The sequence below is a fragment of the Sorex araneus genome, chromosome X, assembly GCF_027595985.1.
Source record: "Sorex araneus isolate mSorAra2 chromosome X, mSorAra2.pri, whole genome shotgun sequence".
Classification (NCBI taxonomy): domain Eukaryota; kingdom Metazoa; phylum Chordata; class Mammalia; order Eulipotyphla; family Soricidae; genus Sorex; species Sorex araneus.
Window position 1 is genome coordinate 181,484,842 of NC_073313.1, and position 26,874 is coordinate 181,511,715.

Consider the following 26,874-nt stretch of genomic DNA (forward strand, 5'->3'; position numbering starts at 1 on the left):
ACCGAGAGCAACTCCAGTTGTAGACTTGACACGCCCCCTCAACCCCGACCCAACCATTATCATCAGGATTCTATGAATGAATGGGTGAGTGTGTGTGTGAGTGAATGAATGCCTGAGAAGCCCACCCATTGTCCTTGGATCCTTGGGAGACTCCATCCCATTTGCTCAGCCTCTTTCTCCCCTTTCTTCTGAGCTGGTTTGCAGGTTTCTTACTAATGGTATCTCCTAACTTTTTCATTTCCCCTGGGGAATCCATTGGCCTTGCACCTCACAATTTGAGCTCACTTTCCTCCCCTAGCTCCCCACTGTTCCTAGTCTCCAAGAAGGCTCCCGGGACCCCCAGATCTCCAGCAGAGGCCGCAGGGCTCCCTTCTCACCTCCCCACAACCCGTCCAGGAGCAGTTTGGTAGCGTCCAGCCGCAGCCAAGGGAGCGCGTCTGCGTCGTCATGGCAACACCGGAAGTCATCGGCAGCGGGCTCAGCCCTGCTTGCCTGAGAACCATCTCCAGTAGGAGCGGCCTCTATCTGGGCCCTGGCACCTGGGTCCCTTGGTCGCTGCCGAGCTGCGGAAACAGCTGGAACCCTGGGCAGGTGTCCGGTCGCAAGCCCCCTGGTACAGGGTCTGAGTTACTTACAGCAGGAAGGAAGCAGGGGGTGGCCAGGATGAGAGGCCCATCAGGGAAGTGGATGAGTGAGGCCCAGGGTGAACTGGAATTAGAGCCCCGGTGTGAAAAGGGTTTGACTGTTGCATCTGCTTGAGGTTCATGCTGTGTGGCTGGGGATCAGGGGCTGGAGAAGAGCCTGGGGCAGGTGTTGAAGGGATAGATAGGGATGAAACAGGTGAGCTAGAGGTTGTGTCAAAGACAAGAGTGTCTTTCACAGAGCCAGTGAGAGGGATGGGAGGTGAGGAGAACAGAGAATCTTCTTTCAGAAAAGGCTTATAAAGCAGTGTCATCACTGTCTTTTTCTTGATGCTGTAGACTCTTTGGAAAATCTACAGTTACTAGCCTAAACAAAATAAAATGGAGATCGTGCATGATTCTTCATCCAACTTCAGGGTTTCACCGAGTCCCCAACCTATACAAGGGCCTTGATTCAGAGACTCTGCTGTGGAAGATATGAAGACGTGTAGGATTTGTAAAGTACTATTACAAAACCAAAAACATATATATGATTAAGTCATCTAAGGAATGGAAGTAGTGGGTGCTCACAAGTATTCTCGGGTGTAAACTCTCTGAGGAAGATCGACTGAAGTGAGTGTTACTGGAAGACAAGTCTGAGCCAGAACAAGGTCCTCAGGTCATTCCTAGAGAAGACTTCAATGATGGTGAAGTTTATGACTTCTCTGTCTCCTGTTGGATCCTGATTAGGAGTGCATACCTTGAAAGTGGCTCATAAGGGCCAGTGTCCTGTAATTAATGTCACCAAATGACAAAGGGTCTTGTAGTCACAAACATGTTAGAAATCAACTTGGGGAAATCTCAGGAAGAAGAGACCTGCCTAACTGTTGACTTCAAAATTTTTCCACACTAATTCTACTACTAGAACCTTTTTCTCCCCTTCCCTTCACATGCTAACAGCTTGAGAATCACGTCAAGACTGTATTTTGGGAAAAGTTCTTGAATTAAGGACCGGGGAAGGATTTTGAGCAGCAGCATGCCATTTGGTTGTGATATATGTGGTACAAGGAGATTAATGGGATGGCTGTGTGTGGGAATGGAGTGACCAATAGAGAGACTGGAGTCCGAGAGGGCTAGAATCCCCATAAACCACACAGTGACAGGAGATCCATTTGTCAAGGACTAAGGGAAAAAATGTGTGTGGTTTCTCATGACTGATAATACTACTACTGTTTTCTCAGGAAATGACCTTTGGCTCTAAAAAGAAGACTTCATTTTTCATGAAACATGGCAGCAGTGAAAACCCCCAGCAGAGAACTGAAGAACGGTGAAGAACCATATGATAACATATCACCAGTCCTTTTGAAAAGCTTAGTGGAGGAACCCAAGAAAAGGACAGAGGTACCTAATCACCTCCTGGAATCAAGTAAGTATTATAGAAATGGATTGGCTTTAAAGCCTATGTCTGGGGCTGGACATAGCACAGCAGGTAGGGAGTTTGCCTTGCACGCGGTCGACCCAGGTTCGATTCCCAGCATCCCATATGATCCCCTGGGCACTGCCAGGGGTAATTCCTGAGTGCAGAGCCAGGAGTAACCCCTGTGCATCTCCGGGTGTGACCCAAAAAGCAATAAATAAATAAATAAATAAAGCCTATGTCTTTCTAGAGAACTTGAAGTCCAAAAATTTTTGGTGCTGATCATTCTAATATTGTTTTATAATCTATAATAGTTTGTATTATTAAGAACAAGGGTTCTATTGAGATCTACCCCACTTCACTGAAAGATTTTTTTGGCAAAGCCACCTGGTACTTCCTCAAATGTCTTTCCTACCTGTGAATTCTGTCACCTTGCTTATCATCTTTAGCATGTCATTACTTGATTGTTAGTACTCTCCTTCCTGATCATCCCTTCCTACCTAAATAATACCCCTCAACCCCAAACCTTTCCTTAATGGATTTACAGCTTCACAGCTCACTCAGTTTCCTCTCTAGGGTCCAGTTGAGTATGCTCACCTGGTCCACTCAAATACCAAACTGAGTCCCAATTCCTTCGCTTGACATTTGGCCCCTGGTGCTATTGAATAGGTACCCTGCTCTCTCGCCAATACTTTCCTCTCTCGCCAATACTTTCCTCTCTCATTCCCCACTTCCAGCCCTGCCAGACTCTTATAGTTCCTTGAAGTGCATTTTACGTTTCCTTGCCCTTTTCTAGGCACATCCCTTAGCTTGGAAATTCAAGTCAGTCCTGTAGCTATTCTGTCAAATTTGAACCACTTTACCTGTGTTATTTATCCACACAATATCACAAGATATGTTTTATTTCCATTTTACTACTGGAGAAGCTGATACGTAAGGTTAGGTGACTCCCCAAAGATGATACAACAAAGCGGACAGCTGTTGGCCAGTGTCCTGGTCTTTACCCCTATTTTCAGTTGCTCCCTGCTCATCCTTTAAGTCTGTCTCATGCTCCAGCTCCATCTGTCTGACATAGCTCTCCATTTTGTCAGAATTTGTTGCATACAAAGGAGCAGACTTGACTCTTTGGAGGCATTGATGGAAAAGGTGCCCCTTTATCTGAATTTTGTGGCTCTAAAAACCAAAACCTTCCATGTTCAATATGTTCAGTAGTGTTCATTTTAGCACCTTAAACATGGTCAGAGAGCCTATAGAGATTGTTGGAACCTCTGTGTCACCACCCTTACCCCACCCCAGCCCTGCAGTTTGGCCCAAAGTTGATGAAAGCCACAGGGCACCTGGGAAAGAACAAATAGGAAGCACCTCATACCCACTTGAGCTGCGTCCTAGTATCATGGCCAGGGGGTGTGCAGGAGGTGTCTGTAGCTCGCAGAGGGTATTTATAGCCAAGGCTGAAAAATTATCATTTGTCAGAAAGCAGGAATTGTGTTTAGACAGAGCTGAGCTTGATTGATAATTGCTCTGTGACAGGTTGTGTTGTCTTGATGTAGCTCAGCATCTTCTTCTGCAAACTGAGAATAATACCTACCTCATAAGGTGGGAATGAGTGATATGAACAGTAGCCCTCTCTCTCACTGTTTCGTGGTTCAGGCCTGCAGTCTCGGGTCCAGTCACAAGGGACAGACAACAGTTGGGTCGGCAGCGAGTCACCAGCAGCATCTGCCTATAGTCACAATGAGTTTACCCTTCAATCCCAAACTTTCTTAATGGATTAACAGGAAAGCCAGTCATTGTGAAACTTAAGTGGGGAATGGAGTACAAGGGCTACCCGATGTCTGTAGATGGCTATGTGGACATGCAGCTTGCAGATATAGAAGAATACATAGATGGGGCACTGTCTGGACATCTGGGTGAAGTTTTAACAAGGAGTAATAATGCCTTTTATATCAGAGGTGTTGAAGAAGAGGAAGAAGATGGGGAAATGAGAGAATAATGTCTTTTGGAGGAATATATATATATATATATATATACAGACAATCAAAATTTGTTTTTTTTTAAAAAAAACAGTAGCCCACAAAACACAAAAATCATATTGTGGCAGATTCTCCATGCCTTCTCCAAAAGCTGCAGCTCCTGCAAAATGTGGGAAAAGCCTTGTAAAACTGGACACTTTCATAGGTTCCATTTGTTCTCAAAATTAAAAGAAAAAAGAAAAAAACAGATGTTCCCATGATGACAGTAGCAAGTCAAAGACTTTACTAGTCCAGAGTGGTAGTTATTCTGAACATTAAGTTTACCCTTTCACAAACTGTGATTATATTCATAGGAAAGCAAAGGATCAGAGTTAAATTTGCAGTAATAAAATTAGACTTTTAGTGTTTGGAGCATTTGGAATGGATTTTCATTGCACTATAAATAATGGCAGTTAACCATTGCAAAGACAAGATGTGTGTTTGTACAAAATGTGGAAAGAAAATGCAATAGATAATAGACAATGCATGTGACTGTGCACCATGATAATATCTCCAAATGCCATGTAGAGAGAGAAGGGAGAGCAGTCAGGTTCATTTGGAGCATAGCATTTATCTTGTTGACAACTTCTTTCCCCATGTGAAACGTTCATTTGCTTCAAACATCCTCAATTAAAAGAGGGCCCATGGTGGTTCCCTCTCCTTTTATTTTACCTTTTCTTGTATGTCTCATCTCACGATGTACTACTCATCCTCATTGTTTTTCTAGAAATTTATTCAAAACTTCAGCATAATGAGGTCATACAGGCAATACCCGGCATATTGCATTTTGGAGGCTATCAAGTAGAAGAACAACACCAGCAGATTCTGGTAGGTGCTTTCTGAACTGGGATAATTAATCATAAGAATGAGATGACATGAAGGGCCTGTGTTTGTGTTCCTTATGTATCTGAAGAAGACATGCAGGTGGGAACTGCCCCCTCCCCACAAAAAAAAGGTGCTTCTAAGATGAGAACTTTAGAAGTGGCATTAGTGTCTGCCTGCCAAAGAGTCCATTGTATTCTTTGAAACAGAAATCTCTGTCAAGTGACTTAGGAACAGGCCAGAAACTGCTCTCATGCCTCACATAACTCCATTTAATCCTTCCACCAGCTCTGTGGCAGTTGTAATGTTGCTTCCATTATGTAGATGATGAAACTGAGATTATACATGCTTCAAGAGTTGGCCCAGGACCACAGAAGCAAGTGATGGAGACAGACTGGCCCTCACCCTGCCTTCCTCTGCACCAGGGACTCTTGCTTCATGCAGCCACCACCCGGCAAAGGCCTGTCCTTTCCTAAGGAGTTGCCAATAGAATCCAGTTTTTTTTTTTTTTATCCTGGGGTCAGAGATCCATGCCCAAATCAGTCATTCTGGCCAGAAATTTTCTGGTAGAACTGGGGTAACAGAGGTTCAGCATCACTAAACAGGCTCCAAACGAGAGATGAGAGATTGGACTGAAGCCCTAGTGGCCACAGCCCTCTGCAGAGCACACTGAGATCCAAGACTTGCCCTGGTGCTCTTTAACAGTCTGAGTGTTCAGGCTTGGGTATGCTGAAGGTGACCCAACAGCCCAAATTCCATGCTAAAGGGGACCTAACATTAAAAATACATATATATATATATATAGGTGTAAAATACTTTCAAGTTACATAGTTAGAATATTTCCCAAAATAGGTTGTTTATAGAATGACTGGGGGACATGATTTTTTTATTGCAGTAACATTGGGGTATAGCATGATGAAAGTTTCAGGTGCATCACATTATAGTTTTACATCAATAAACACTGCATCCTGCTCATCACCAAAAGTCTTGTTTCTTTCCACCACCGTACACTTTTCCCTCTTTAACTCTTCTTTGCCCATCTTCTCGCTCCCTCTAATAAACACCAATCCATTGTCTATATCTAAGTTTGATTTTGTCTGTTTTATTTGCCCCTTTGCTTTTCTCCATTATTTTGACTTGCTTCACTTGGCATATAGGTCTCTAGATCTGTCTATGTTGTTCCAAATGGCAATAAGTTGTCTTTTTCTAAGCAGCTGAATGGAATTCCATTGTGAGTTTCCATATCCATATATATACACAGCACATTCTTATCTATTCATTCATTATTGTACATTTAGGTTGTTTCTATATCTTGGTTCTCATAAATAATGTTATAGTGAATATGAAAATGCAAATATCCTCTTGTATTAGTTCTTCCAATGTGTGTGTGTGTGTGTGTGTGTGTGTGTGTGTATGCTGGGGATAAAACCCAGAACCTCACACATGTGGTCCACTGCTAAATTAGATACTCAGCTCTTTTTTTTTTTTTTTGAGAGGGGCACAACTATTAAAGCTTAGGCATTACTCCCAGCTCTGCACTCAGGAATTCCTACTGGCTTTAATCAGGGGACCCTTATGGGATGCTGGGGATCGAACCCAGGTTGGGCACATGCAAGGCAAATGCCCTACTGGCTGTACTATCGTTCTTCAGAAAAGTAAATAGAAGTGGAATCATCACTGGATCATATGGAATTTCTGTTTTTTAATTTTTGAGAAATATCTTTGTACTTTCCACAGTATTTGCACAATTTTACACTTGCAGTAGAGAGCAAGAGTTCTTGTTTGTCTTCATCCCCACCAATATTTGTTTTTTCTTGTCTTTTGGGTAATAGCCTTTGTTTGGTAATCATGGTGAGATAGACAGTTACAAAGTTGTTTATGATTGAGTTTCAGTCATACATTGATCCAACCCATCGCTTCACCAATGCACATTTCCCACCACCAGTGTCCCCAGTTTCCTTCCCACTGCCTCCCCCTGCCCGCCCCACAGCCTGCCTCTATGGCAGACACTTTTATTCTCCCTCACTCTCTTATTTTCCTTTTAGGCACTGTGGTTTGCAATATTGTTATTGAAACTATTGTTGCTGGTTCCTTCTCTGTCCTAACTGCACTCCCCCACACTTTTTGTGACAAGTTCCCACCAAGGACCAGTCCTCCTGGCCTAGTTCCTAAGTCTTAATAACAGCCATTCTTAGAGGTATAAAGATACTTCCCTGTGGTTTTGATTTGCCTTTCCCTAATAATAATTTGATGTACATTTTCCCCATGTGTTCGCTAGTTATCTGTATATTATCGTTGAGGAGATTTTGTTTATATAAATTTTCTGCCTATTTGTTTTGTTTTGTTTGTTCGGGGTTACACACGTTGGGTTTTGGAGGCTATTCCTGACTGTGTGTAGCGGGGAAGGTCACATCTAGTGGTGCTCACAGGACCATGTGGAGTTAGGGAGTGAACCCAGAACTCACTCACAGGCAAAGCATGTGCTCTCACCCCTTGAGCAATCTTTCCAGGTCTGTTCTGCCCTTTTTGAAATCAGTCTCTTTGTTTTTGTTGTCATGCGTTATCTATAGATTTTTGTTGTATATTGTGATAAATCCTTCTCAGATGTTTGATTTACTAAGGTCTTTTCCCCACTCCTTGAGACATTTTTCATTTGGGTGATGATTTCTTTCACTGTGCAGAAGCTTGTAACTGTAATGTAGTCCCGTTGGTGTATTTTGGTTATATTTATTTCACTTCTCTTGCAGTTGGTGTTGAGCTGTAAAGACACTAGAAGATTAAAATCTAGTAGAATACCAGCTCTGGTTTCCTTGGTGTATTTGTGGTTCCAGGGACCTGAACACTTAGGTCAGCTATGCATCGGAGTGATCTCACCCGGATCCCTTAAGATATGTTCAGCAGGATATCTGAGAACTATTTCAATGGAGTTCCAGATCCAAGTGAAATGGGTCTATGATAGGACAGGGCCGAGGTGGGCTTTCTGCACATAGGCCCCGAGACCCTGGATTTGTTTGTGATGCCCACTCTCCATCCTGTCCCCATCTACTCACCCCCTTTATTTTTATTTTTATTAAAAACGTTTCCATTTTATTAAATGAAATTATAGTTAAAATTTAGTCTCACGTATGCCATATTATCTGGAAAATTATACTAGGAATTCTGGTAAGAGTAAGAGTGAGCACAGGAGATTGGTCTCAGCTTATGTTGGTGGCAGGACTGTCATTTGATAATTAATTTCTGGAAATGCATGCTTATTGTACTCACCCCCTTTAAAAAGCCCTGCTTTTAGGTGTATTCCATTCTTAGAAGTCACGTCTTAAGTTACTGAAGCCGATATATTATTATTATTATTGTTGTTGTTATTGTTTAATTTATTTTAGCGGTTTTCATTTTGGGGTCACACCTGGCAATACTCAGGGGTTACTCCTGGCTTTCCACTCAGAAAGCCTGGTGGGCTCCATCACCATATGGAATGCCAGGGATCAAACCTGCATCAGCCACATGCGAGGCAAACACCCTACCCACTATACTATTGCTCCAGCCCCTTTATTATGTTTTTTTTTAACTGTTGTTTTGTTTTTGTTTGAGGGCCACACTGGCCTGTTCTCAGAATGGAGTCCTGGCTCTGGGGTCAAGGATCACTTGTAGGAGTACTTGGGGGACCATATATGGTACCAGGGATAGAACAGGAATTGGCCACACACAGGGCATGCATCTTCATGCCTATATTATATCTGTGGCCCAAAGCAGATCATTTTAAGAAAGAATTACAGATAAAGACAAATTTTGAATGACCTCATTTATATGTGGAATATAAAGAATCAAATAGACTAGCAAGCTTAGACATAGAGAGTAGATTAATGAGTACCAGCGGCAAGAGGTGAAGAGTGGGAGAAATTAGTGCAGAGGATTAAAAAGCACATACTCCCAATACGAAAATAAAGCAATCTTGGGCTGGCGAAATTGTACAGTGGGTAGGGCATTAACCTTGCACATGGTCAACTTGGGTTAAATCTTGGCATCCCATATGGTCCCCTGAGCACCACTAGGAGTAATTTCTGAGTGCAGAGCCAGGGGTAACCCCTAAGTGTCACCGGGTGTGACCCCAAAACAAAAACAAAACAAACAAGGAAAATGTGCACCAAGGGAATGATAATTAATAACACTGTGTTGTATATTTGAAAGTTACTAAGGGAATAGCTCTTAAATATTTTCATCAGAGGAAAAATGTTTTATAGCTATGCCTGGTGGAAACTATGTATGTTATCTAGACTCAGGGTGATCTTTTTAAAATACATCATTATTTCTATACTTGGCATTCATCACTGTCATCACTGTCATCCAGTTGTTCATCGATTTGCTAGAGTGGGCACCAGTAATGTCTCCATTGTGAGACTTGTTGTTACTGTTTTTGGCATATTGAATACGCCATGGGTAGCTTGCCAGGCTCTGCCATGCGGGTGGGATACTCTCGGTAGCTTGCTGGGCTCTCCGAGAGGGGCAAAGAGTGCAAGGGTTGGCTTCGTGCAAGGCAAACACCCTACATGCTGTGCTATCGCTCCAGTCCATACTTGGCACTAGTGTTGTCAATTGTATCTTTTTCAAAACAAATACTCCGAACTTTCATGTGGTCTGCTCAGAAGAGAATCACTAAAGGATGCTGACCACTACTTGTAAGGCACCCAGGAAGCCATCTTGGGTTTTCCTCAGGCATCCACAACCAAGAGAACGTCTTTTCCTCCTTCCAGGCTCAGTAGTGTCAAGAGGCAAAAGATCAGGAGTAGGCCCCCTGAGTGACAAGTTTTTCCTTTCACTAAAAACGTGAGGATTTTAAATTGTAATAAAAAACTTCCCCTATCAGCCTGCAAGGACACATTGCTGAGAATACAACATCAACGACCAAGGTTAAGTTTAGTAATTCAGTATGGTATTAGGTTCACGGTCTAGATAATGGTAGGCTAGGGCTACAATAGATCCAAAAAGTATTATTCTGAATTATTTATTGTTTATAATAAACCATTCCATCCCCATCCCTTAGCTACTTCAGTCATTCCCTCATCTCCCTTACCTCCACCCTACCCAGCCACTAAGGTACTCATGTGATGGTATAAATTTGTCTATTCTGGATCTTTTTATATAAATAAATATTATCAGATACCATGTGATCTGGTGTTATTAGCTTCTTTCATTTAATGTTTTTCAGACTTATTTATCTTACAACATGCATTCCTCCTTCCTTCCTTCCTTCCTTCCTTCCTTCCTTCCTTCCTTCCTTCCTTTTTTCTTTCCTTCCTTCCTTCCTGCTTTCTTTCTTTCCTTCTTCCCCCTCCCCTCCTTCCTTCCCCTCCCCTCCCTTCCCCGCCCTTCCCCTCCCCTCCCTTCTCCTCCCTTCCCTCCCTTCCCTCCCTCCCTCCCTCCTTCCTCCCTCCCTCCCTCCCTTCCTCCCTCCCTCCCTCCCTCCCTTCCTTCCTTCCTTCCTTCCTTCCTTTCCCCCTCTCTTCTCCCTCTCCCCTCTCCCCTCTCCCCTCTCTCTCCCTCTCCCCTACTTTACTTTCTTTCCTTCTTCTTTCTTTCTTTCTTTCTTTCTTTCTTTCTTTCTTTCTTTCTTTCTTTCTTTCTTTCTTCTTTCTTTCTTTCTTTCTTTCTTTTCTTTCTTTCTTTCTTCCTTCTTCCTTCCTTCCTTCCTCTTCCTTTCCTTCCCTTCCTTCCTTCCTTTCCTTCCTTCCTTCCTTCCTTCCCCCCTCTTTCTCCCTCTCCGCTCTCTCTCCCTCCCTCTCCCCTCTTTCTTTCTCCTTCCTCCTTCCTTCCTTCCTTCCTTCCTTCCTTCCTTCATTCCTTCCTTCCTTCCTTTCCTTCTTCCTTCCTTCCTTCCTTCCTTCCTTCCTGCCCCCTTCTTTCTCCCTCTCCCCCTCTCTCCCTCCTCCCCTCTTTCTTCTTTCCTTCTTTCCTTCCTTCCTTCTTCCTTCCTTCCTTCCTTCCTTCCTTCCTTCCTTCCTTCCTTCCTTCCTTCCTTCCTTCCTTCCTTCCTTCCTTCCTTTTCTTTCTTTCTCTTCTTTCTTTCTCTTCTTCTTCTTTCTTTCCTTTCTTTCTTTCCTTTCCTTTCCTCCTCTTCTTCTTCCCTTCCCTTCTTCCCTTCCCTTCCCTTCCCTCTTCCCCTTCCCTTCCCTCTTTCCCTCTCCCCTTCCCTCTTCCCCTTTTCCTCCCTTTTCTTTCTTTCTTTCTTTCTTCTTTCTTTCTTTCTTTCTTTCTTTCTTTCTTTCTTTCTTTCTTTCTTATCTTTCTTCTTTCTTTCTTTCTTTCTTTCTTTCTATTGAATCACTATGAGATACAGTTACAAAGCTTTCATGATTGAGTTTCACACAATGATTGAACACCCATTCCTCCACCAGTTTTACATATATCCACCACCAATGTCCCCAGTATCTTCCCCCATCCCACCCCTCCCCCTGCCTCTATGGCAGACAATTTCCCCCCATACTCTCTCTATATATTCTTTGGGGAATTATGGTTTTCAATACAGATACTGAGAGGCTATCACATTTGGTCTTTATCTACTTTCAGTACACACCTCCCATCCCAAACCATCCCTCCAACCATCCTTGACTTAGTTATCCCTTCTCTATTCCAGCTGCCTTCTCCCCCAGCTCACGAGGCAGACTTCAAACTATGGAGTAATATTCCTGGTACTTATGTCTACTGTCCTTGGTGTCAGTTTCATATTATTTTATTTTATATTCCACAAATGAGTGCAGTCATTCTATGTCTGTCCCTGTCTTTTCTTACTCATTTCACTTAGCATGATACTCTTCATGACCATCCACTTATAAGCAAATTTCATGACTTCATCTCTCCTAACAGCTGTATAATATTTCATTGTGTAGATGTACCAAAGCTTCTTTAACCAGTTGTCTGTTCTCAGGCACTCAAGTTTTTTCCCGATTCTGGCTATTGTGAACAGTGCTGCAATGAACATACAGGTGCAGATGTCATTTCTACTGTGCTTTTTTTGCACTCTCGGAGACATTTCTTTTTGAGGTTTCCATTCAACTCATTATAGTTGGAATTCAATTTTTCTATGGGCTTACTCTCTGAGCAGTTTTTCATGGGTTACTGGTCAGTAAATGCACAAAAAGGCTTGCAGAGGAGAAGCAAAGTGAGAGTTTGGGAAAGTCTTTCTGAGCATAGCAGAGACTTTGCAAGACTTAGAAGCACATGAGACCAATGTGCAAACCAGTCAACCTACATTCTAGGATTTGGGGAGAGAAGGGAAAAACTTCATTCTGAGGAAGAGGGAAGGGACATATCTGTCATTTGCATCACACTATGCTTAAGCCACAGAGGGCACTCAATTGACATGCACATAATAATAAACTCACTTTTTGGGCAAAAAAGGTGAATCTTTATTCACTCAGACCAGATAAATGCAGTGTAAAGCCTGGATAGCCATACTGCTCATATCAGACATTATAACAAACAAATCAATAATGGTACAAAATGATTTCATCTTAGAGTTCTGGGAGGTTGAAAGAGCCAGCCTCCAGTCCTGCTCAGCAGTCAGGTGGATGCTTAATGGGATTACCTTGGGATTCCTGCCAAGCAAAGGGCAAAATCCAACTTTGCTTTTATCTTGGGTATGCTACAGGAAATTATGCAAATGACACAAGAATGGAATGACTAAACATGTGTTTAAAGCCACAAGAAATTGCTCATTAATATCTGAGATTGATCTAGATCTATCTAAAGGCTCTAAGGCAGTTTACTTGGCTTCATATTCAAGTTAACATTTTAATTTACTTTTAAATTCAAAACAATTATTTCCAATTTGCTCAAAATCAAAATATCTTAAATTTTCTTTCCTTCTGTGGAAAGATTTTGTCTGGGGGCAGGGGTTGGTGGTGGAAGAGACTGTTTAAGTAAATAATTGGTCAGCTTTTCCACAGATAATCAATGCTGTTATTTCCAGCCTAAAGCAATGGTCTATTGCCTTATTTTACATAAGTTAATAGTCCCTTGGTTTTCCTGAAATAATACTATTTGTTTTCAGTTCTCTATTTCAGCTTTAGAGATCATTTAAGAATCTTGTTTTTCAAAACTGTCTTTAGTATGTGAGGATTGGGAGAGGTAAAATCACAGTACAAAGAAGCGAAGTACAGTTTTCTGGAGAGTTGGTTTTGCAGGCACACTGTAGAGGGAATATGCCTAACCAACATTTTAAGAAAAAATACTTAGAAGAAGTGTAAGGTAGACCAGAGAGATAGCCTAAAGGGCTGAAACCGTACTTCACATGTGGGAGGGAGGCCCTGGTTTGATCCTTGGCACCATGTGGTCCCCAAGCAAGGCCAGGAGTATCCTCTGAGCATCTTGAGGTATGACCTCAAGACAGATAAACAGTCACACATACAAACAAACATACACATACAGAGAAAGAAATAGAACTGACCTGCTGACAACAGGTAAATAGAAAGCTGGACATTGCAGTATGGAAACTGAAATCAGCAGATGAGATATTGGGGTGTCGTAGACGTAGCCTTCATGTGCAGGTGGGGAGCAGCCCGTACCTGGGTCAGCTGTGCCACACTCATGCTGGAGGAAGCACGTTGTTTTCTTTAGTTCTTAGAAGCATTCTGGCTCAGGCCCTCATGCACAGGCGCTGACTAGCCAGTCCAGCTTGGGGTCCTGGCTCCTGTTTCTGGCAGACCAGGATGTGGTTTCTGCAAACAAGTCTGAGCCCACACAATTCGGACTGCCCAGGAGTTGAGGACAGGCTGAAGTGACTGTCTCCCCGCCTCCATTTCCGGGTTCTGGCTTTCTGCATGGACAGGCATACTGCATGTGGTCACTATAGCTGTGCTCTCTGTTCTCTGTCCCCATAAGCACCCACTTATCCACCCAGCTCTACAGACAGGCCTCTCTGAGTTGTTCCTTGGGTTTGCTGATACTCAGGCATAGCTGTTCCTCTTTGGGGCCCAGAGAGATTGTACAAAGGTTAAGGAACTAGAATGCTGCTGACCCCATTGGCTCTCGGCATGCATATATCATTGCTCATGCCCCACTGGGCTGTGGCCTAAAAACCCAAACCCAACCCTCTCCCAAGGAACCCTCAATGAGTTGCAGTTCATTCTTTCCTGCATAGTCTTATTTCCACTGGTGGAGTAACTGACTTTTGAGTTCAAGTTGATAGTAAGCAAGTAGATGGAAAGCAACATGCTCACTCCCAGTGCTTTTTCTCCTCTCCCAGAGCCTGGTCAATATTTCCAACGATGCCACCCACGTTCATATCTTACCCCCACAGACCAAATACTTCCAGATCAAGTATGTAAAAAAGGTAAGCTTCCTTCGGGGTTGCCTCCTGTCCCTCGGTGCATTTATCTGGGCTCTGGCTTTCTGCATGGACAGGCATACTGCGTGTGGTCACTACAGCTGTGCTCTCTGTTCTCTGTCCCCATAAGCACCCACTTATCTTCTAGGAGAACCGCCTGGTCCCCGGCTTGTCCCTTGCCATCACCGTCACATTTTTTCCAGATGAGTGGCGGTACTATTATGATTGCATCCGCGTTCACTGCAAGGTAAGTTTCTTAAACCCTTGGGGAGGAAGAAAGCAGTAGCAAAACTCATTCTTGGGCTGGAGAGACAGTACAGCGGGTAGAGTACTTGCTTTCTTGCACACGGTCAATTCTGGTTTGAATCTCTGCTTACCTATATGGTGCCCAGAGTCCCTCCAGGAGTGATCCCTGAGCACTCGGTAGGAATAAACCTCAGCACAACTGGTTTACCCTCCAACACACACACAACCTCCCCCTCATTAAATTCCATTTAAAAAGTAAAAGTAAATACCATATGACCCAACAATACCACACTAAGGTATTTATCTGAAGAATATGAGAGCACTAATTCAGAAAGATGTACACATATTTTTATAGCAGCATAATTTTTAGTAATCGAAGTATGAAAGCAAGAAGCATCTGTCATAATGACTGGATAAAGAATTAGTTGTGGTAGAGGGGCTAGAGCGATAGTATAGAGGGTAAGGCGCTTACTTCACACACACCTGACGCCAGTTTGCTTCACACACACACTTGACCCCAGCATCACATATGATCCCTTAAGCACTGCCAGAAATGACCCCTGAGTGCAGAGCAGGAGTAAGCCCTGAGCACTACTGGTGTGACCCCAAAACCAAAAATGAAACTCTGAGGCTCAAGGGAGGAAGAGTGAGTAACAAGTAGGATGTTTCTCTATCTGACGCTCAGCCTCCCTGTGTGGCCTGTCTGTGAGTCCTTGTCTGGTGACCCGGGGCCCGGTAAGGTGAGCAGAGGCTACCAAGATGGAGAGAACACCCGAAGATGCTGTTGACTGCAGGCTTCTCACCTGCCCAGGCCTCACAGCCTCATCCCTCATGTGGTGCTGTGTGCTGACAGGCTTACTCAGATAACCTAAACACTCTCCTTAAGTGCCAGACTTAGAAGCTGACAATCACGTGAGCTGTGAGTATAAACTCCTAAGGCTGGATGGTTTATCCTATGGGAATGCCCTCAGAGACAGTGCGGGGGGGTCTGCTGGGAGCTGGGAGCCTGGGAGGCTGCACTTCAGATACCGGTGCTCTAGGAATGCAAATGGGCTTTTTCTAGGGTGCCCAGCTCAGCCTTTGGCTCCAGCCAGGGCAGGCTTCTGTGCAGTCAGGCCTCTTCTGTCACTGCCCGTTGTATACTCCACTGTTGACAAGTTGAGAAGCCCTCACCGAATTAAATTTAGCTTTTCACACAAAAGTAATTTAGTAACAAATAACTCCCAATTTTCATAGATTACATATTTATTTATTATTGTGGTGCTGAGGACGGAACCCAGGGCCTCATACATACACTCTAGTGGTTCAACCCCTGAGCATGTCCCGGATCCACGTTTCAATTTGAAGGGGGTAGAGGGGGAGAATAAAGCCCAAACTACAAAACAAAATCAGAATATTGCTTTCAGGAGGAATATTTTGTGCCAAGGAGAAAAAGTCTTAGATCAGGCATTGTGTAGAGTACCAAGGTACACTTGGCAATAATGGGCATAATTCCTGACATATTATGCGGTACTTTTTATTTTTTAAAAAACCATCCTCCGTTTTAATCACTTTAAGGAAACAAAGAATTGTCACCAGTTTGCAAATGAAGAAAGGAGACCTGGAAAGGTCAAAGGTGTTGCATAAGGTCACGAACTAAGCAGGCCTTGGACCCTCTTGCCAGTCACTGCTTGAGACTCATCACTTTCTGCAGCATCTGGGTTCTGTACTAGTTTCTTTCTCTCAGGTTTGCATTTCCTTATGAACTTCTGAAATAGGAGCAGACAGATACCGTGTTCATAGCTATCAGACTGCTTCATTGTCTTGACCGGCTCTAATGGATAATAGCAATTCTCATTTCAAAGAAAAGTCCTTAATTTTTTTTAAATAATAGAAACCCAAAGCAGCTGCAGGTTCACTTTTGGAGTTTATAGTTTTCACTGTGGTAATCTTAACTTTTTATCCCATTAATTTTTAGGGGGATGACACTTTGCTCATTCCTATCCATGCCTATCCCATCATGAACACACTGGATTTCCCCTCATTTATAAATCTATCAAATGTTCTACTTGGTGAAAGGTGAGTGACCCAAAGGAACTGCCCCAAGTGCCATAGGATGTAACGAGTAGAGATACTCACATTTCCAGGAACCTAGATTCATATTTATTTTTCCAAGTGGGAAGTTATTCTTTCTGTCACAGTAAGCTGAACATGTTAGTTGCAAAGGCAAAACCAAAATAAGTCCTAAATGAAATAGCATAGGCAAGAAAGGGGATTTGTTGGGGCATATGACTGAAAGGTGTTCAGGCATGGCTGGGTCTAGGCAGTTAAATCAGGCTACAGGAACTTGACTCTTCCCCTCTTAGTTTGCTGCTCTTTGCAGCTTTTCTTCCCAACAGGCTCCCTTAAAGCAGCCAAGAGAGCTGCCAGATGCTCCAAAGACTACAGAGGCGGTTAGAAGGGCTTGGAAGCATTAGGTCCGCCTAAGCGAAAATCTCAGGATTGACCAGGGAGGTCACTACATGGTAAAGTTCATGCGTGAGTTGAGCACCTGGGTCTGATCCCTGGCGTGCAAAAACAACAAGAAAAGAAGCGCAGGGAGAACAAACAAACAAGGCTGATTCTTACTGGGCTAGCTTGGATTACATCCATCCACTAGCCAACCTCTATTATAAGATTTGGGGGAAGAGGAAGATTTGGGGTCAAACCCAACAAAGCTCAAGATTTCTCCTGGCAGCACAGAGGGGACATAGGGAGTGGGGGTGGTGAAATTGGAGCTGGCAATGTGCAAGGCAAGCACGTAAATCCCTGTAGTATCTCTCCAGACCCCAATATCTGTTTATTTAAGATGAAGGGGGGGAAGTGAGTTCAGGGAAAGCAAAGATGAGAGGGTCAAAAGGGAAATAAAGTCTCAGATTCTACCCATACGCCTCCCACTGGCCCTTCTTGTTGGGAAAATTGTGATTCCAGTTGTGCCTTATTCCTTCCCCCCACCCACATGAATAGTTCTTAAAGACTTTACCACACATAGCACTGCTGCTCTTCATCTCCAGGGATCACTGTCCTGTAGTACTGTCATCCTGTTGCTCATTGATTTGCTCGAGCGAGCACCAGTAATGTTTCCATTTTGAGACTTGTTGTTACTGTTTTTGGCATATCAAATACGCCACGGGTAGCTTGCCAGGCTCTGCCATGCGGGCGAGATACTCTAGGTAGCTTGCCGGGCTTTCTGAGAGGGGCTGAGGAATCGAACCCAGGTTGGGCACGTGCAAGGCAAGTGCCCTACCCGCTGGGCTATCGCTCCAGCCCATCTCCAGGGATATCTACTGTTAGATGTTGATGTGTAATGATCAAGTAGTTGTGAAAATACTGAAATACTCCTGTACTGTTTGGAAAATATATAGGTTCTGAGACCCCTTTCCTCCCTGCCAGCTGCCTGGCACTGCTCCTGGTGTCTCCGGAACCATCCAATGTTAATAGGTTTTCAATACCTATCAATTTGGGGATGGGCAAAGAGACCTGCAGGACCCCACTCAGCCTCTCTCCATTCTAACTGATACTGCCTGTGAGGCTCGGATTGACTTTTGAATATCACTTAGTGCTGTAGGTAAGCCAGGCATAGGCCCTGCAGAGGGCCTGGGACACTCCCCCGCCCCTGCCACCAAATAGGCAACCATTGCAATTTTTCAAATGACAGTATTTATATGCAAGCAGAAGGAGGACCTGAGCAATATTACAGAGGGGAAGGCATTTGCCTTGCACATGGTCAACCTGGGTTCGATCCCCAGCATCCCATATGGTCCCCTGAGTACTACCAGAAGTGATTCCTGAGTGCAGAGCCAAGAGTAACCCTTGAACATCACTGGGTATGACCTAAAACAACAACATAAAAAAAATTTGAATTTAATTTAAAAAATCAAGCAGCAGGCATTCAGGTAAGATTCTTCAGAAGCAGAAACAGGAATTGGTTGCATATGATTTATTAGGGCATAACCTGAAAAGAATGGAGGAGAGGGATGGGGTGCCTAGCACTGCCCAAGCCACAGCGCTCACAGAGCCAGGCCTGGGACAGCAGCTGGCTAGCAAGGGCTGCCACCAGCACCTTGACCAATGGCTTGCCGGCAGCCTGGCCCTACCCTGCACATCTTTGATCAGCCTCCATCTGGCTCTGGAAGTGTCCCCAGGGTGGCAGTGTGCTCTGTGAGGGCTTCTGAGCCTGCTGGACGGTACAGGCATGATTGGACAGTGCAAGATGGTGAATCACCTCTGGCCACTTCCTCCCCCTGGGCCAACTGGGGCCAGGCCAGGAGGCATGGGGCGGCCACTCAGGTCTCCGCTGAGGCAGGAGTCGAGAGAGGCAGGCCCGCAGGCAAAAACAATCATGAGAGTTGATAGAAAACTGTTGAAAGACAACAAACCCTGGGGCCAGAAGCAATAGTACAGCTGGCAGGACCTTTGTGTTGCAAGCGGCCAACCCAGGTTCAATCCCTGGAATCTCACATGTTCCATAGCCCCTCCCCCCCTCAACCTGCCAGCCCCCAGCACTGCCAGGAGTAATTCCTGAGTGCAGAGCCAGGAGTAGACCCTGAGCAACACTGGAAGGGAGGGAGGGAGGGAGGGAGGGAGGGAGGGAGAGAGGGAGGGAGGGGGGAGGAGGAGGGAGAGAGAGAAGGAGGGAGAAAGAAAAAGAGAGAGTGAGGGGAGGGATAGACAGAGATAGAGACACAGAGACAGACACCAGTCTGCTTTGGAATGGGTGGGAGCACCAGCAGTTCCCCACGGTGACCATGACGCCCTACTCTTTTTTTTTTTAATTTTTTTTTATTTTTTTTAAATTTTATTTATTTTTAATTAGAGAATCACCGTGAGGGTACAGTCACAGATTTATACACTTTTGTGTTTATACTTCCCTCATACAAAGTTCGGGAACCCATCCCTTCACCAGTGCCCATTCTCCACCACCCGTAAACCCAGCGTCCCTCCCACCCTCCCCAATCCCATCTCCCCCCCACCCCACCCTGCCACTGTGGCAAGGCATTCCCTTCTGTTCTCTCTCTCTAATTAGCTGTTGTGGTTTGCAATAAAGGTGTTCAGTGGCCGCTGTGCTCAGTCTCTAGCCCTCATTCAGCCCGCAACTCCCTTCCCCCACATGGCCTTCGACTACAATGTAGTTGGTGATCGCTTCTCTGAGTTGACCTTTCCCCGGAACGTGAGGCCAGCCTCGAAGCCATGGAGTCAACCTCCTGGTACTTATTTCTACAGTTCTTGGGTGATAGTCTCCCACTCTGTTATTCTATATACCATAGATGAGTGCAATCTTTCTATGTCTGTCTCTCTCTTTCTGACTCATTTCACTCAGCATGAAACTTTTCATGCCCATCCACTTAACTACAAAATTCTTGACCTCCCTTTTTCTAACAGCTGCATAGTATTCCATTGTATAGATGTTCCAAAGTTTCCTCAACCAGTCATCCGTTCTGGGGCATTCGGGTTTTTTCCAGATTCTGGCTATTGTAAACAGTGCTGCGATGAACATACATGTGCAGATGTTTCGATTGTACTTTTTTGCCTCTCTGGGATATATTCCCAGCAGTGGTATTGCTGGGTCAAATGGGAATTCAATATCTAATTTTTTGAGAGTCGTCCAAATTGTTTTCCAGAAGGGCTGAACCAGTCGGCATTCCCACCAGCAGTGAAGAAGGGTCCCTTTCTCCCCACATCCTCTCCAACAGCGGTTGCTTTTGTTCTTTTGGATGTGTGCTAGTCTCTGTGGTGTGAGGTGGTATCTCATGGTTGTTTTGATCTGCATCTCTCTGATGATTAGTGATGCAGAGCACTTTTTCATGTGCCTTTTGGCCATTCGTATTTCTTCCTTGGTAAAGTTTCTGTTCATTTCTTCGCCCCATTTTTTGATGGGGTTGGATGTTTTCTTCTTGTAGAGTTCAACCAGTGCTTTATATACCATTGATATCAACCCCTTATCTGATGGGTATTGTGTAAATATCCTTTCCCATTCTGTGGATAGTCTTTGGATTCTGGTCAATGTATTTCTTGCGGTGCAGAAGCTTTTTAGTTTAATGTAGTCCCTTTTGTTGATCTCTGTTTTTACTAGATTGCTTAGTTCCGTGCCACCTTTGAAGATACCTTTATCTTCAATATCGTGGAGGGTTTCGCCGACATTGTCTTCAATGTACCTTAAGGTTTGTGGTCTAATGTTGAGGTCTTTAATCCATTTTGATCTGACTTTTGTGCATGGTATGACGCCCTACTCTTCCCAGAGGCCACTCCACCTGCAGAAGCAGCGGCCCTCAGTGTGGTCCCCAGCCTCTCAGTGGTCTCCTAACGGGCTGTTCTCACTTTTGTTGCTGTTAGAATTTCCTTATCTGTAGGTTCATGGAGCACCCCTCACTTCCCCACCAGTCCTATAGTCTGGCCCTGCCCTTTCTCTGTCTCGCATGAGGCTCCCCGCTCCTATGTGGATAAGGACACCCCCAAACAGGTCTCCACTTCTTCCTCCAGGGGGCGCCTGTCACTGGGTCAGGAGCGCCTGTACCTCCCAGTGCTGCCGCTCTGCCCACCCGCTCCCGTGTGCCCTACCCGCCCAGTCCACACAGGGCAGCTGCCGCGCCACCTCTGTGCTGTCCTCCTAATGCCACCATTTTTGACACAGAGCACGGCTGGGGCTGACTCTACCTGCCTGTGTCATTTCTGACTCATTCCGCTCCCCGCACTGAACCCCCCAGATGTAATCTGTTCACACTGCAGTCCCTCTTGCCTCAGGCCAACCCTCATGTCCCTTCTTGTCTCTGCAAATGTGTCTGTCCTGCACAGTTCACGCAGATGCAGTTATGCATGCTGGTGCGACCTTTGGTGACTGGTTTTTCCCTTAGCACACTGCTCTTCCGGCTCATTACACCTGTAGGCTGGGTCCGTGCTTCGTTCCTTTCTGTGGCTGAGTAATATTCCACTGTAGGAATGTGCCAAATTTTATGCACTTATTCACCTACTGAAGGATATGGAGCTTGGGGATGATTTTTAATAATGGGTATTTGTACATGTTTTTCATATTACATATATACACACACATGCACATCTAGTGGACATGCTAGACTAGACTGTTTTCCAAAGTGGCCACAGGGCTGGAGCGATAGCACGGTGGGTAGGGCATTTGCCTTGAACGAGGCCGACCCAGGTTCAATTCCCAGCATTCCATATGGTCCCCTCAGAACCGCCAGGGGTAATTCCTGAGTGAAGAACCAGGAGTGATCCCTGTGCATTGCCGGGTGTGACCCAAAAAGTAAAAAAACAAAAAAACAAAAAACAAATTGGCCACACCATTTTATATTCCCCTCTGTAGTGAAGGTTCTGATGGAACTTACGATCCCTACCCCTGCCCATTCCCCTTTATTTTTATGTTGTCTGGGGGTCACACTCTTCTTGGGTGTGGTACTTATGGGTAGTGGAGAGCACTTGGTTGTGCTGCTTGAACATACGTGACTGTGGTCCACCACGGGCTGTACCCCTGGCCTCATGGATGGCAGGCAAGTGCCTGCTGTGAGTCACATCCCCTGCCCTGATCCTTGTACTTTTCAAGATCATCAAGTGGCCATAATGGCAGCGAGAAAAATCCTGTTCTATTATGGAGAAGGACAGAGTCGACGAGAGAGCACAAGTTCAGCAGAGGGCAGGTTCTGAGATTCTGAAGACTGTTTCATCTTGGTGTGTGCGCTAAATCAGGGCAGAACTGTCAGATGTGGTCGGGAGTGACTTTTCATGACACTTCCTTACTGTCTCATTTTGGAGTACCCTCTGTGGAGAAGCAGCTGTGTGGGGAACCTCTCTGAGCCCCTCGGTGAGTTTTCACGAGGTCAGGGAGTCCACGTGCCGTCAGCTGCATCATTTTCATTGGCTGGCACGATGGGTGTGAATTTTCCTTCCTGAGGCAGAACTCCAGGTGGACACTTGGCAGCCCCCTGTAAACAGCCGCAGTGGCCTGGTAAAACACGCTTTGACAGCTTCTCTAAATAACAGAAAGTTGCCTTCCAGCTTCTTTCCGAGTTTCTAAATCAAGCCTGGGGGTGCAAGGTGGCCCTGCTGCCTTCTCTCCTGCAGGTGGGAACTGTTGTTTATGGCTAGGAGGGTTACATCTCGTCATTGCTTCATATCCTGCCGAGGATCATAGATTAAGTCCAGCCTAACCCCTTCCACATATCCAAGTAAGGGAGAGCCGTGCTTAGACGGGGTACTGAAATGTTCTGTCATTCCTTTCCCATGGTTCTAAAATGAGTCGTGAATTCATCATGCTCGGCAGTTTCTTCAGCAGTGTCTGCTTGGCACCAAAGAGCTGAATAGCTGATTGAAATCTGGAACCTGTCCAGCTAGTTGGCCGGTGGCTCTCTCCATGCAGGTGGCACCAGGCTGACTTTGTGACCATTTGGCCAGTGGACTATGGGCCTGGGGCCACAAAAGCCTCCTGGCTTCCCTGCCCTACCCTATCCTACCCCCCCCCACACACACACACCCAGGAACTGGTCCTCTGGGCAAGTCCTTTTTCTGTCACAGCCTGTGGAACTGCATGTTTCTCTCAAGGCAACAGGTGCTCTGTAGCTCCCAGGCCTCCCGTCACAACGCAGGTGGGAAAGACCCCTGGCAACTGCACGGCAAAGCCAAGATATTTCAGGTTCTGGAATGCTCATGTTGGAAAATTCACGGAATTTACCAAAGAATGCTTTTCCTTAGGCAGTGGACTACATGGCTTGTTTTAGAAAATGCGAGAACAAGCCAGGCTAAAGCAGGATGTCCAAATGCAATTGAACACGTCACCACAGAGAGTGAGGGTCCTCCAGCTGGCACAGAGAGGGAGAGAAGGATGGAGAACTGGCCCAGCATCCATGGCAACTTGTCTCAAATGGGGCCAGTGAAGAATGTTACTGTAGAACCAGCAGTGGTGGTATCAGGATTTTGGGAAACTCTCCCTGCCAAGAGAATACAATGCCATTTCTCAGCTTGTTGAGGGAGACACATTCTTCCTTCATCCTAGCAACTCATGTATGTTCTGTGTCCCACTATCAAAGATGGCTTTATGGGACCATTCTGACCAGTGTGACTTGAATGTATCAATTCTCTGGTACTCTGCCTCAGTCCCAGACTTGGGTGTATGAAAGAATGATGAGCTTATATTTAAAAACTGCTTCAAAATTGATATTCAGATAAAACAATCACTGTCATTTAACATAACCCAGTTTTTTTTTACTTATGGAAAATCCTTTTCCTACCAACCTTTATTTATTTATTTATTGGTGGAAAGATCAGTTTGAGGTCACTCCCAGTGGGCTCAGGGGCCTTTCCTGGGAGGGTTTGAGGGACCATATGTGCTGGGGGTTGAACCAAATTGGCCTGACACAAGGCAAACATCTTAACCCCTGTATTATCTCTCCAACTTCAAAATTTTTCCACAATATTTTTTAAAAGGCTTTTTTATCAAAATGTTCATGGGGGGGCGTATTATCATCTTTGCAGATGAGAGAGGGCATCTGTCACCTCTGACTTCTGCAGTTCCACTGATCCTTAGCTAAGTAGGCAGCCATGACCTCTTTCAAGAGAACTGCAGTGCACATAAGACGGTTCCATAGCTAATCCTTAATATTAGAGACCTGAAGAGCTGTCAGAGTACCATGGTTAAAAGTACAAGTGCAAGCTTTAATCTCTGCTTCACCTCTTATGGCTGGGTGATGTTTGACAATTGTCCATAACTTCTTGGGAAGTTCTTCTTATTCTGATGCTCTTTTGCTTAAATTTTATGTGAGCAGGACAACTCATGGCCAATTTGTCATGCCTTCTGAATGTAGCATATTACAACAAGTTAGCATTTGTTATGCACATTGTCACTAACCATTCATTGTTCAAAAAAGAACCAATTTTTTTTTTGGTGGGAAAGGGAATACATCTGATTGTGCTCAGAGCTTATTCTTGGCTTTGTGTTCAGAAATCACTCTTACAGTATCTTGAGGGACCTCATGCAGTGCTAGGAATTGAATCTAGGTCGGCCATATGCAAGAAAAATGCCTTACACACTGTACTATCTCTCAAGCCTCCAGATCTTCTTTATTTAAAATGATCCCTTTGTTCTACTCTCCAAATACTAAGATCTTTAAACTTTTGAAGATATTTTTATTTTGCTATCTACAATAAGCTTGTAAGATCACTCATTCTCTGAAAAATTATCGAGTACTCATTTAAGAAATGTTATATTGATGGGGCTGGAATGATAGCACAGCGGGTAGGGTGTTTGCTTTGCATGCAGCCAACCCGGGTTCGATTCCTAGCATCCCATATGGTTCCTCAAGCACCACCAGGAGTAATTCCTGAGTGCATGAGCCAGGAGTAACCCCTGTGCATCTCCGGGTGTGACCCAAAAAGCAGGAAAAAAAAGAAATATTATATTGAAATGTAGGGCCACTGGTCTAAGAATAAGATCAGAATAAATCCAAAATATGTGTTATATAATTAACTGGAAATTAATATGATATCTGGCCTTCTACTGGCATTTACTTAGAGAAGTGACAAAAAAGGAAACCTAAATTTATACTATTATTATAATATTTACTTTCTGTGAGACAAATTTGTTCTCTCCTGTAGTAGGCACAAAATTTATACATGATTATAATATAAAGCTTGGTTTGGACTTTGGTTGGACTTTATTTAAAACAGAGAATAATTCTTCTAAAGTACTTAACCTGGGTCAGGAATGTGACTCAGCAGTAGAACATTTGCCTCGAATTTGTCAGGCCCTGGGTTTAATTCCTGACATTACTGAAAAACAGTAAATAAATAAAGTATTTGACCTACTGTGATACATATACTTAGCATAATTGATGAAAAGTTTAAACAACAGTATAAACAAGAATAACAGAGATGAAAAGATCAAAATAATGGAGATATAAGTTGACCTTACCTTACCTGAAGGGCTAATATTTTTGAAGTCATAGAGGAACTCTAGCTCAGGGTTCAATTTACTTTTAAGGAACAATAGGCATCAGATGTATATCCTTCTATTCTCCATTTTGTAGATCAGTTTTTTTAGCAATGGGAACTTAGTTTAGAATTTTTAATTCCCCTTCACCCCCAGAATCTAATAGGATTCTGTTTTTTTTCCAAATGTGTTCTAAATAAACTAATCCTTATATTTGTCAAAATCCCTGTGGACTCAAATATATCTGAAGTGCCTCTGCTATGTATTAGGGTAAGTATCCACACAAATTTGACGCCCATAATAGGAAAAGCAGTAATGAGAGTGGGGTTTAATGCTCCTCTCCGTTTTGTACCACTCATAACTTCTGAATCAAGGTACTTGGAATTGTGTGCCCTCAAGCACCTGTTTGTTTTTCCAGACTAGTTCATGCATCAGGAACTTGGCTTCCTATAATCAACATTAAACAAATATCCTGACACCTTTTCTATGAGAATTATCAGAACTCTGAAGTTAGTTAAAGAACTGGGCATAGGATGAAAAGCACCGGCAGTGTTTGCTTGTTTTTCTCGTCCAGTTCAGAAAAATGCAAACATTTCCTTCTAGTAGAAGATTTCCCATAACTTGGGTTGTTCTGCTGAGACCTCTGACACTGAGGAAGAGTCAGGATCTAATCTTCAGATCCTGGGTGGCAGTGTCATGCTTCACTGTGACTCTGAGCCCTGGCTCCCTACATTTGGAGGGGTGCGTGCCACTTGTAACGTGAGTTTGATCTCTCCAGTCAGGGTCATGAAATATTTGATGGTCAATGGGGCCAGGGGACCTGTGAGGTTGAATGCCCTGGAAAGTGCAATGAGCATTGTATTTCAGGGGTAGGAAGCACACAGAGTTCAGATGGGCTGGATACTTCTAGTGGATCCTGTTTATGGACAGAATTGATAAGTTTGACTAAAACAATGAACTATTCATCTCATCGATGCCTGAAGAGGTTTCCATGTATGACGACCCCAATCCAGCATTGACATCAGTGGATTAGAGCTGAAAAAAAATTAATACCAAGAATTTGTAAATTAGGAAGAGAATAGACAACCCAATAGAAAAAAATGGGTAAAGGGTTTACACAGGCAATCTCAGAAGAGGAAACCCAAATTAATGCATATGTATAGAAGTTCAACCTCAAATAAACAGCTATAAGATACAATCTCACCCTCATTGGATTAGAAGAAATTAAAATGCTTGAAAAGTCAAGGGTCCCATATTCTGTTAGTGGGATTATGAATTGGTAGGATGACAATTATTTTGCATTAACAAAAACATTGTTGTTTGGTTTTGTTTTGATTTTTGCTAGAGTTTTGGGTAAATCGCTAGCTTGGTTAGAAATTTGTTAGTAGTGAATAAAGGGATATTATTTCATTATTCTCTGTATATTTTTTAAAGTAACAAATTAAACTCCCCTGATTTTATTGAGGCACCACGATTCACAATACTAT

At 44.1% G+C, this 26,874-nt stretch overlaps 1 protein-coding gene and 1 pseudogene across 1 annotated transcript in view; both read left to right on the top strand.

The window, feature by feature from the left end:
* The first annotated feature begins 532 nt into the window (after window positions 1-532).
* CFAP221 (cilia and flagella associated protein 221) overlaps window positions 533-26,874 on the top strand; it is an 89,599-nt gene continuing 63,257 nt past the window's right edge. Inside the window, exons 1-6 of the mRNA XM_055122322.1 lie at window positions 533-591; window positions 1,862-2,046; window positions 4,777-4,877; window positions 14,110-14,196; window positions 14,339-14,437; window positions 16,394-16,494. Coding sequence (XP_054978297.1) covers window positions 1,908-2,046; window positions 4,777-4,877; window positions 14,110-14,196; window positions 14,339-14,437; window positions 16,394-16,494 — 527 coding nt within the window. The 5' untranslated portion in view covers window positions 533-591; window positions 1,862-1,907. The remainder of the gene's footprint in view (window positions 592-1,861; window positions 2,047-4,776; window positions 4,878-14,109; window positions 14,197-14,338; window positions 14,438-16,393; window positions 16,495-26,874) is intronic.
* Window positions 3,772-4,030, top strand: LOC101552092 (small nuclear ribonucleoprotein F-like; annotated as a pseudogene).